Raw genomic sequence first — 12348 nt, forward strand, 5'->3', positions numbered from 1 at the left:
ATGCAGATGACACCACCCTTATGTCAGAAAGTAAAGAAGAACTAAAGAGCCTCTTGATGAAAGTGAAAGAGGAGAGTGAAAAAGCTGACTTAAAGCTCAACATTCAGAAAACTAAGATCATGGCATCTGGTCCCATCACTTCATGGCAAATAGATGGGGAAACAGTGGCTGACTTTATTTTTCTGGGCTCCAAAATCACTGCAGATGGTGATTACAGCCATGAAATTAAAAGACACTTACTCCTTGGAAGGAAAGTTATGACCAACCTAGACAGCACATTAAAAAGCAGAGACATTAGTTTGCCAACAATGGTCCATCTAGTCAAGGCTATAGTGGTCATGTATGGATGTGAGAGTTAGACTATAAAGAAAGCTGAGCACTGAAGAATTGATGCTTTTGAACTGTGGTGTTGGAGAAGACTCTTGAGAGTCCCTTGGTCTGCAAGGAGATCTAACCAGTCCATTCTAAAGGAGGTCAGTCCTGGGTGTTCATTTGGAAGGACTTATACTGAATCTGAAACTCCAATACTTTGGCCACCTGATACAAAGAGCTGACTCATTGGAAAAGACCCTGATGCTGGGAAAGATTGAGGGCAGGAGGAGAAGGGGATGACAGAGGATGAGATGGTAGGATGGTATCACCAACTCTTTGGACATGAGTTTGGGTGAACTCCGAGAGTTGGTGATAGACAGGGAGGCCTGGCGTGCTGTGGTTCATGGAGTTGGAAAGAGTTGGACACAACTGAGCGACTGAACTGAACTGAACTGATATACTTTTTAAAAAATTTTCCTCTGAGCTTTTAATCTAGTATTCTCATTTTGTCCTGCCATTTAGATTTTATCCGTATGAGATGCCATGGAAAGTATTAAAATATGTTCATCTTCTTGCATTTTTTCTGCCTGTAATCACTAGCCTGTACCTAGTACAGTAATTGAAGGGAACAACCTAGTTCTTCTTGACTTATCTTTTTCTTTCATCTTCTGACTTTCATGTATTTGGTTACCATGTCTTATAGAGTTTATTCTTAAATTTTTTAAAATCTGTTCTTTCTCATCCATATCCTCAGTTACTACTTTGATTCTAGTATTAACCTTTTAGCAACTAAATTATTTTGTGAACTATATGATCATTCTAGGAAAATTAGAAATTATAAACAAAATGAAGAAACTAAAATTTGCCTTATAATTTCTGCAGGGTAAGATTATCATTAAATTATTCTTAACCCCAAAGAGGTAATACCTAGCATACTATTTTCTTTTGTCATTTGTCTCAATACAATATTGTATAGAATTTTCCATGTCAATAAATGTACTTACACAAAGTAATTTTAAAGTCTACTCATTTATCTCTGGATCGGATTCCTATAACACTTTCCTTTGTCCCAGCCAGTTATGATTTCAAATATACAGGAAAGAAACAAAAATCTTTAATAATTTAGGTTATCTGATAATATCAAAGTGCTAGTAAATCAGCTTAAAAAAATGAGAAACATACAGGTAAGTACAGACTGCTCTAAGCAGAAAGAGAAACATTAAGGCACCAAAGAAAGCATAAGAGGTGCTATGATGAAAGCCTGAGACCTTAAAGGAGGATCACTAATGGCCCCTAAAGGGACAAAAGCATCAATTCTGTTTTTTTCCAATCACTCAACGCTGTGAGCACCATCATATATCGTTATTGGGCTAGCCTTAGTGGTATTCTTCCAGTGGTATCTACCCATCATGGGATTCTGTTACCAAAGCTCCTTTTTTCATAGACTGTCTTCTTGGCATAATTAATCAAAGGGAAGAGGAATTCAGCACAATTTCTAATCTATCACCTTCGGAATCCTGAACTTCAGCTGCACTGGTATACTCAAAGAATACTCATAATTGCTATGTAACTATAGACTTAAGGGCTTCCCTGGTGTCTCAGATGGTAAAACATCTGCCTGCAATGCGGGAGACCCGGGTTCAATCCCTGGGTTGGGAAGATCCCCTGGAGAAGGAAATGGCAACCCACTCTATGACTCTTGCCTGGAAAATTCCATGGATGGAGGAGCCTGGTAGGCTACAGTCCATGGGGTTGCAAAGAGTTGGACACGACTGAGCAACTTCACTTACTTACTTACTTACATGGACTTGAAATTGACCTGTCTTATATCTACTTATGGCTGTAAAGCACTGTACTTGATACATCAGATAATTCTCTAAGATTCAGTATTAATGGTGAATAATGTAAGAATAAAGAATGATTTGAAATAGGCTGAGGATTTTTTAAAAATTGTGTCTGGTGGTCTAATTTATATGGCAGAACTTACATCCAGCCTGTAAGGGGTCTAAATATTCATAAAGAGATGATATCTACTTTTAAAAGATGGAGTAGATGATCTTTCCCTTTTCTCTCCTACTATGTACATCTGAGATTTGTGGACATCATCTTATGTTTTATATGTGACTCTGGATTGAAAAGACAAACTGGGGACCTTGGGATCCAAGGCACAAAGATGACATTTCTTGGGTTTTGTTTTTGCCTCAAATATCCTAGGCTGAGTGATGGAGAATGTCAGTGGATGCAAGGAAAAAAATGAGGGCTCCTGGGCAATAAGAGCCTGCTCCCTCTAACCAAAGGACCAGGATAAAGGCAAGCTACCAAGACAAAACTTGCAGAAAGTGAGCACTTTAACCCAACCAAACACCACTGTAGAAGTCTTGCAAACAAGACTTGGCCGCAGCCGGGGCTTCTGTTCTCACGAGCCAGTTATGAGACACCCTGCCTCTCCGGACAGGATGGTGTCGGGGAGACCTCAGCAGAGAGTCAGGACTTTCCCCATCACCCAGTGGTAACGAGTCCACAGAGTCTACTTTCCCTCCATGCATGTATTTGTTTCACACATGAAAGGTGTGGTATATTCTGAATAAGCAAGTGTTCAAGGAACAAACATCTGGTGTTTGTATGCAGGATAACGATCAGGAAAAAACTGAGCACATAGTGTGATTTTCTTGTGATCTGAGGATGTGCCAGCAGTGATAAAAGATAAAAGAATTAAAGAGTGAATCCTGAGAAACCATGCATATTTACGAACACTGAATTTTTTGGAACCGGCTGCTGTTGTGATGGCAATGCCAAGGGAAAAAACACTTATCCCCGAACAATCTGCCTTTGGTTTTTCCTCAGCAGTAAAAGCCAGGTCCTCTTTTATCATATAAATATCATAAACTTTGGTTTTATAGTCTACTGATGTCATAGTCCAACCCTAGGGACTGAGTATAATTAAAAGGAGACGGTTTTTAATTTAAAATCCTTTATAGAGATTCCAAGTCTGTCATTCAAAATAAAAATCCACCTAAAACAATATTCAACAGTTTACTTTCTCAATAGCAATATCCTGGAGTTAATTTACTCTTAAAGTAAGAAATGTTTTATGTGAATTAATTTCCTGAAGTCACAGATAATGGAATTTTTAGTGAACTGACATGTAGTGAGTTGTACTGAGATAGCCATGTTAGTAATTATGCAGTATTGTTGTTGTTAGAGAGATGGTACCAATAAATTGTAACTATGGGTTTAACTACCACATATGAATTAGTTTTTAACATTGTTCCATGACTGTAGTTTATCGCTCAAAATATTTGGAAGTACATAGTGCTGTTTGGATTGCTGGGCAAAACAAATATATTGAAATCAGTAGAAACTATGAACTTTCTCTGGTTGATTCAATGATGTCATCTTTATATAGGATGCATAAATTACTTTATAAGCCTCCAATATATTATGATCTAATAGCATAATTTCATATTTCAGGATCACTACTTGCTGGAAAGTAGTATACATTGTAAGGTCTGCAGTTAGCCTGGTGACTCAAGTTTCAAATGCTTTAGTGTTTTAGCACCTTCACAGATGTGTGTTTTCTCTTCACTGACATATTTCTGTCTGTCTGTCTGATGGCTGAACCTGATCCTGTTCATTGCTTTCCTCATGCTAGCAGTTACACACCTCTTCTCTTCACCTGATTTCTGAAAAATTATAATCTCAAGAGACAGCATTTTGTGACTTGTAAACAAACACATAGAAGTTGAAAGCTTTAACTAAAGGGCTATTATTTACATATAGATTCATAGAAAATAAACCACTTGAAAGATTTCTCCAAAAGTGGGAGTATTTGTGCTTGTGTGTGTGAAGATAGAACCAATCTATAAATAATCTACAATACTAGTGTTCTTTCTAATCCTTAACTATTGCATTTTCATATGTTTAAATATTTCAGCTTGAAATCAATATGAACAGTTCCACAAATTAAAAAAAAATTCATTTTTATCTAGAGATGTTGCTTAAGCTGTATCATGAGATGTAGCTTGTTAGAACTGTAGTTGTTGGAAAGCACATGTTATCCCTTTTTGACTTTACATTTCTGACATGTTGAACACTAACTTTTCCTCATAAATTATATCTTTAAAATGCTCTTGGATGTGAAAAAGGGTGCATTCAGTTAATATGTGTCACAGTCAATATCCTGAATATAACCAGGGCACAAATTTAAAAAGTGACTAAAACTTACTTGCCCTAATTATAAGTATATCAGTTATTCTTCAGATACGTTTATTTCCAGCAAAAATAATTCTAAATTGCATATTATAATTCACTTGGTTATATCCATTTTGGTGGTAGTATATGCAAATATTTATATACTGTTACATTGACAGGCATCTTTTTTTCAGCTTTTCTTTAAATTAATAAACTTTTAGAGTAGTTTTAGATTCACAGCAAAATCGAGCAGGAAATACAGAAAGTTCTCACATAGTCTCTCCTTACACATTTAAAACCTCCCCAACTAACAACATCTCATACCAGAGTGGTATACTTGTTACAACTGATGAGACTGCATTGACATGTCATTATCATCAAGAATCCATAGTTTACATCAGGGTTCACTCTTGATGTTTCACATTCTATGAATTTTGACAAATATCATAATGATGACATGTATCCACCACTGTAGTGTCTTACGAAAGAGTTTCATTGCCCTAGAAATTCTCTGCTCTGCCTATTCATCCCTCCCTCTTTCCAAGTCCTGCCTGTCTTACCTTTGATCTGTTTACCCTGAACAGATAACGTCTGTTGTCAAGTATATAAAACATATAAAACGTGCTTTTGAAAGGGATGTGAGCTATGCATTGATTCTGGTCTTGAAGTTCATGTGATGTTTTTTCTGCATGTGTGAATAATGATGGAAAGATATTATAGCCTAATTTGTGATAATTTTTTTTCTGAATTGAAGTCATTTAGAAAATTCTGAAGTAATCCTTAGAGGATCTAAAGATAACAGATGGTTCTTTTCCAGTTTCACATTGAATAGGTTTGCAGTGAAGCTATTTAAAATTTAATTTACATTGGAAAGATTGTTGTGAATATTAACACGATATGTTTTGAATTGGCCTCCCTCAAGAGCACAACTGTGAAGAAGTTCTAATGACTTGTACCTACTGGTCTGTGATTTAGAGATACAGTATCGTGTATGATTCTTGACCTTTAATATCCTAATTATTCTCTTGTATATTACAGCTTTAGTAGAATTACTTGAAAAATTTGTACTTCATCTTTCTGAAAGCCCATCTGAATGCTACTTCCCTTCAGTGGAATATACAGGTACAATTTAAACATTTTGAATTTTGGAAAGTGCTTGGTATGCAAATAGATAATGTTTCATAGAAAAGTATAATTAGATGCAAACATACACAAGGGTTTCCATTCTTAAAATCTCTCACTTTGTGTTACATACATTCCAGATATCTCCTGGTCTCTTCTGTGCAAATGTCTGGCTTTCCTAGTTACTTTCTAGCTTTTTTGTTGTTGTTGTTAACTCTTTTTTTCTTTTTTCTGTCTACCCATTGAAATTTGATTTTCCTTATGGAGGTATCTTCCATTCTTCAGTTTTTATCCACTGTCTCCTAGTGATCTCATCTGTTTGTGCTGTTTTATTTTGCATACCTTATATATTGATGAATTCTAAGTTTATCTCTTCTACTCAAATATCTGTAAACTTCATTTTCATATTTCCAGATGCTTGATAGGTAAACATCACCTGAATGTGCTAAAGAACCCTCAGGCTCAAAATGTCCAACAAGAGCATTACTTTATCATACCTCATTGAGATACTTCCTCCACCTACACTATTTTGGTGGGCAGTGCAATCATCTGTCCATCTAAACCAGGTTCCCGCCTAGTCAGCAAACCATATTCTATGTTCTTAATATATTTCAAATTTGTCCCCTTACCTCTATCTCTCCTCCTCTTTATGTTAGTTTAAACCACCGTTACTTCTTGGTTGGTTATTGTAACATTGTCTTTACCTCATTTTTCTAATTGGAGTCTCATTTTTTATTCAGAAGTATTCTTTACGTTGCTTTCAGAATGACATACATATGAAGTGTAAATCTGACCTGTTCATTCCTCTACCTTTTAGAAGTTTACCATTGACCACTGCGTACAGTTAAAGATTTTTATCATGACACCCAAGGCCTTAGGTTACTCTTCTTCTTTCTTCTCTAGCATCATCCCCTTTTCTCCATGCCTCATTTGTTTTTCAGGAACACTAAACTATTAGCAGCATTGCCAGCCTCACCCTCTCTTCTCCAGATACACATTCATTTATTCAGCAAATTGATATTTTCCTCTACTATAGAATAGAATTGCCCAAAGCACTTGGACATATCTGAACAAAAGAGAGAAAAAAAGTCTTGCCTTGATAGAGTTTACCTTTTTATTGGAAGATAGACAGTAGATAAGTAAAATATCCAGCATGTCAAGTGGTATGGTAATAAGTGAGAAATACACAGCAGGGAAGGGATCTAGGGAGTGCTGGTGGCTGCTGGGGGTTCCAATGTTAAATAGTGTTTGGGCCAGCAGTAGTTGGCAGCAAGATATATGAATGTTTTCAGAGGAAGAAAATTCTAGCAATTGACTAGGAAGGAGACTGGTATAGCTCAAAAAGAGTACGGGGGAGAATTTTTGGTGTTGAAGTTAGGAGAGGATGATATGGGGGTGAGGGGCAGATGGGGGCACACTGCATAACTTGTGGAATCTTAGTTCCCTGACCAGACATTGAATCTGCATCCTCGGCAATGAAAGCACAGAGTCTTGACCACTGGACTTCTGGGGAAACCCTGATAGAGGGATTTTAAAGTTATTGCAGAATCTTGAACATAGGAGTGACATCCTCAGATTTACATTTTTAAAATATCACTGTGCCTGCTGTATTGGGAAAAGACTGAAGAACAAGGAAGATGAGTTAGGAGGCTGTTGAAAAGATGATGATGAAAATTGGCAACGGCTTGGATGAGGATGTCAGTGGAGCTGGTCAGAAGTACTTGGATTCTACTCAGACGGTAAAGCGTACAGTACACCTGCAATGCAGGAGACCCAAGTTTGATCCCTGGATCAGAAGATCCCCTGGAGAAGGAAATGGCAACCCACTCCAGTATACTTGCCTGGAGAATCCCATGGACAGAGGAGCCTGCTGGGCTACAGTCCATGGGGTTGCAAAAAGTCAGACATGACTGAGCGACTAACACACACACACACACACAAACACACACACGGATTCTAGGTATATTTTGAAAATAGGACCAACAGAATAGGCTAACAGACTGAAGATAGGGTGAGAAAGAGAGGAGTCAAAGACCTAAGTTATTGCTCTGAGCCACTGGAAGGGTGGATTATCAAACACTGAGATAGAGAAGAATGTGTGAAGAATAAGGTTCAGAGAGGAGACTAGGAGCTTGCTTTTTGTTATATTTTGAATACTTGTTACACATTTAAGTAGACGTGCTCTGTACATGTTGGCTGTTTGGAATGTAGAATTTAGGGGGAAGGTACGGGTTGAAAATACAAATTACTAAATCTTCAGCTTACTGTATAAAGCTTATATACATCTCTTTGTCCTGTTTTTCTCATATTCTGACTTAATGTCTGACTCTTCATGTGGCAGCGCACTCCTGTAGGGTAGCTTCCATGTCTTACTGGTCTTGTCCTCTGCACCTAGAGTAACAATGTGTCAGTAATTGTTTTACAAATAAAGGAAAGAATGGAATGAAGGATAAGCGCTTTGTATACTGTATCAATGAATTTGATTTACTCTATTGCCTATTAAAAATGAAAACGTATAAGACTTTGGACCAGAAGCTTTACTTGATTCATCTGTACCTTAGGATAATTAATTTAGTAACTATGTAAAGGTTGAGGTAGGGGTAAGAACTGAAATTTCCCAAAGGTGAATATCCAGTAAGTGAAAACACTGTGAAGAAAGCAGAGAGGTAGCCTAGATTCACAGTAATAGATCATCATAGGATATTGCCCCTCTTCCTCATAAAAGTAACATGACTTTTCTGTTGAAGAAACCATCCTTCAAATATGCATTTATTCAAGTTAGACATAATGTTTCAAATCTCCATAGAAAGAAAATTTTAAAGATACATTCTCAGTCTGGGTTACTTATTTTTTTTAACTCTATTATTCATCACTGTCCAAACACATGCTGTGCATTTGTATCATTGAACCTGTTGTGCTCCTAGTGTTCATTCTGGATAAGCTTTCTTCCTCATGACACCCGTGTGATAATGTCCAAGTACTGTAAAGTTGCAGCTGGAATGTCACCTTCCCTCTTACTCCCAAGCACAAGTCCCTCCTCTGTGCTCCTGTAGCATTCGTCTTAAACTACCAATCTGATGTTTATCACATGTGCTTCCCTGGTGGCCCAGTTAGTAAAGAAGCTGCCTGCAGTGCAGGAGACCCAGATTTGCTCCCTGGGTTGGAGAGATCCCCTGGAGAAGGAAATGGCAACCCACTCCAGTATTCTTGCCTGGGAAATTTAATGGTCAGAGGAGCCTGGTGGGTCCATGGGGTCACAAAGAGCTGGACACAACTGAACAATTGAACACACATATGGCTAATTTAAATTATTTCATTAGTCTCAAATGTCTCTTTATCTTTAATATAGTGCTTGAGATATTTGTTAGATTAATTATACATACCGTTACATAACATCTGTGTTCTCACAGTACATCTGTATAACAATTCTAAATCTGTTGGGATTTACAAATACACATATACCTAATTAAATCATAGTGACATCTCATGCAAATTTGGGAAATGGATAAAAATGATCTTAAGAAAATGAAAGCAAAGAAATTAGAGGAAAACACAGGATAGAATAAAACAGAAATTAAGGTAGATGAAGAGAACTGATAACTTGATTCCTGCTTGTGAGTGAAGTAAGGCACTGAGGCATCTGATGTGCATTATATGGTTCAACCCTGTAACTACCCTTAAACAACATGATTTTGAACTGTGGAGGTTCAGCATGCAGATTTTTTTTTCCAATAAATACCTACTACAGTACCACCAAATCCATGGTTTGCTGAATCCATGGATGTAGAGCTGAGGATATGGAAGGCCAATTGTAAAGTTATACTTGAATTTTCACCTGCTGCATGGGATTGGCGCCCTAACCCTTGCATTGTTCAAAGGTCATGTGTACTCTCTGAGAGCAGGTGTATAATCATCACATTTAAAAACCAGGAAACTGAGATTCAGAGGGAAGAAAATAGGACTAATGAAGAAAATTTTGAAGAAAAGCCTCTGTGAAGAAATTACAACTTTATAAACAAACCTGAAAAAGTACGTGAGAAACATACAGGGATTAATGATCAAGTCTGTAAGAGAGGAAATAAGTAACAAGTGGTAATCATGGAAATTTGAATGGCCAGAGGGGCTATCTTCAGTATGATAATCTTCAAATTCTACAGCTCTCTTTGGTACATTGTTATATTGGGTTATATGTTCTGTAGATAATCTAAAATTAACATTATGTTGTGTATGTTATCTAAATATTCAACAAGGCTGATTGCTCAGTGTGCAAGCATTTACTATCCTCTGTTATATTTCTAAATTATGATGAGGGAGATCTCAGATGTTGGCTTTACTGAATGTATTATCTAGGCAGTTGTTGTTTAGTCACTAAGTTGTGTCTAACTCTCTGTGACCCCATGGACTGTAGCCCACCAGGCTCCTATGTCCATGAGATTTCCCAGGCAAGAATACTGGAGTGGATTGCCATTTCCTGCTCCAGGGGATCTTCCCCACCCAGGGACTGAACCCACGTCTCCTGTGTCTCCTGCATTGCAGGCAGATTCTTTACCACTGAGCCACTGGCGAAGCCTATTATCTAGGCAGATAAACCCTGAATGTGAATTTAAATTCTTGAAAGGCTCCAGGTAAACAACTATCCACTGGTGTTTTAGAGAATGAATGAAAATAAAGTGGCTTCCTGTTGATTGATTACTATTTATTATTATGTGCTAAGCTTGTTGCTAGTATTGCTTTCTTCTCATGGCTTTAGATATCCTCATTCTTTATCATTAATTTTTTGGCTAGTGAAACAATGGTTTGCAATTACAAAATTTTACTCTATTTACTTTAAGTAAACAAAAACCATGTTTTGATATAAAAGATGTTTCAAAGCAGACGCTGGATAGATATATTTAGTGTTTTTTCATGTTTCTTGAAATGAGAAATTGATTGGCTTTTTAAAAATGACAGCTTGCTAAACCCTAAGGTAGCTGAAATTAGAATAACACAGTCATCCATCTGTTGTTAGCTCCCTCAGGATTTCAATCCATTATAAAATTTGCAAATCTGGAAAAATCAAATTAGTTTGGCTGTTTATCCCCTTAAAGAAAGAGGAGAGAACAAACAGATAAAAGTTCTGCGCACTTGCAGTTTGTAACTCCACACAGGTGCCTTTCCAAGTCCTAACAGACGTTAACTGTTTGTCAGCTCATTTTCCTGGAACGTGTTGGAGATTTTTCCTTCTATAATAGCTTCTTTGAAGTGATAAATTAAGTAATCCTTTCAGGGTGGTAAATATTTCAATTTTATCCTTTTTCTCTTTATGTTAAACAAAATTTTGGGAAAATATCAGGGAACTTTGCATTGTTTCACCGTTTGATTATTAAATTATTTTTAAATTTATTATGTACAGTTAAATGTCCATTATGCTTTCTTTGGATATTCAGCAAATATGCTCTTTTCTGTCTTACTTTTATGGAGGATATTTGTGAGTATGCTAGATAATCGCAAGGAGAGGTATATAAATGAATAACCCTGTCCACAAGGAGGGGGCAAATAGGGCATGTATCTAAAATGATGAATTAAAGTAATTTGCAGCACATGGTAAATAGAAAGTATAAAGAAATGGAAAGCTGACATTTCTCAGCTGGATACTTTGTTTCAGGCAATGTGCCAGAACGTTTAAGTTAGCATTTTGAATTGAGATTTGTCAAATGAGGGATTGTGTGGTAATGCCATAGGTATTCAGTGGAAAGAGGGAGCAGTGTTGACTAATACCATAGTGGAAGATTAAAGGAAAAAACAATGATAGAACTGCCTCCTGGGGTGTGACAGCTGAAAGAAATAGGAAGGGGGAAGAGTCTTGCAGGCAAGGGCAATTGTGTAATCAATGACATGGAAAAGAATAATACTTTTTTCCAAATAATGCTAACTATATTAGTCGAGCTTCCCTGGTAACTCAGTGGCAAAGAATCTGCCTCAGTGCGGGAGCCACAGGAGATGCGGGTTCAGCTGGGTGGGGAAGATCCCCTGAGGAGGGCATGGCAATCCACTCCAGTATTTTCGTCTGGAGAATCCCCATGGACAGAGGAGCCTGGTTGTCTACAGTCCATGGGGTCGCAAAGAGTCGGACGTGACTGAAGTGATTTAACACACGTAAGTTAGGGACTGAGACACTTAACACTAGCTTACTGGTCATAAGGAATTAAATTTTATGGCAGTAAAAATGGAATAAAATGGATAGATAGCAACCCCATATTAAAAAAGAAGGTACAGAACCTTCAGGCTTACTTTGAGGAAGGAAGAAGGCATGAGGAAATGGACTGGTTGTTGGTTTCTTTAGAAGTAAAAGTTTTCTGGCTCTGCTATTGATATAGCAGGGCTTTCAGGATAGTCAGTAAACAGTCACACTGTAACAGCTTTTCTAATACTGGATTTGTCATCCAGTGGAGATGTGCTTTACTCTTCTGAAAATTTGTTTGCTGCTGTTGCTGCTAAATCACTTCAAGTCGTGTCCAACTCTGTGCGACACCATAGACGGCAGCCCACCAGGCTCCCCCGTCCCTGGGATTCTCCAGGCAGGAACACTGGAGTGGGCTGCCATTTCCTTCTCTAGTGCATGCATACATGTTAAGTCACTTCACTTGTATCCAACTCTGTGCAACCCTATGGACAGCAGCTCACCAGGCTCCTCTGTCCACGGGATTGTCTAGGCAAGAATATTGGAGTGGGTTGCCATTTTCC

At 37.6% G+C, this 12348-nt stretch overlaps 1 protein-coding gene across 6 annotated transcripts in view; it reads left to right on the plus strand.

Annotated features, from left to right (window-relative positions):
- TBC1D32 (TBC1 domain family member 32) overlaps window positions 1-12348 on the plus strand; it is a 179601-nt gene that overhangs the window by 127846 nt on the left and 39407 nt on the right. For all 6 annotated transcript variants that reach the window (XM_043889936.1, XM_043889937.1, XM_043889938.1 and 3 more), the window contains one exon: window positions 5542-5625. In XM_043889936.1, coding sequence (XP_043745871.1) covers window positions 5542-5625 — 84 coding nt within the window. The remainder of the gene's footprint in view (window positions 1-5541; window positions 5626-12348) is intronic.

Source organism: Cervus elaphus, chromosome 28, assembly GCF_910594005.1.
Source record: "Cervus elaphus chromosome 28, mCerEla1.1, whole genome shotgun sequence".
NCBI classification, from domain to species: domain Eukaryota; kingdom Metazoa; phylum Chordata; class Mammalia; order Artiodactyla; family Cervidae; genus Cervus; species Cervus elaphus.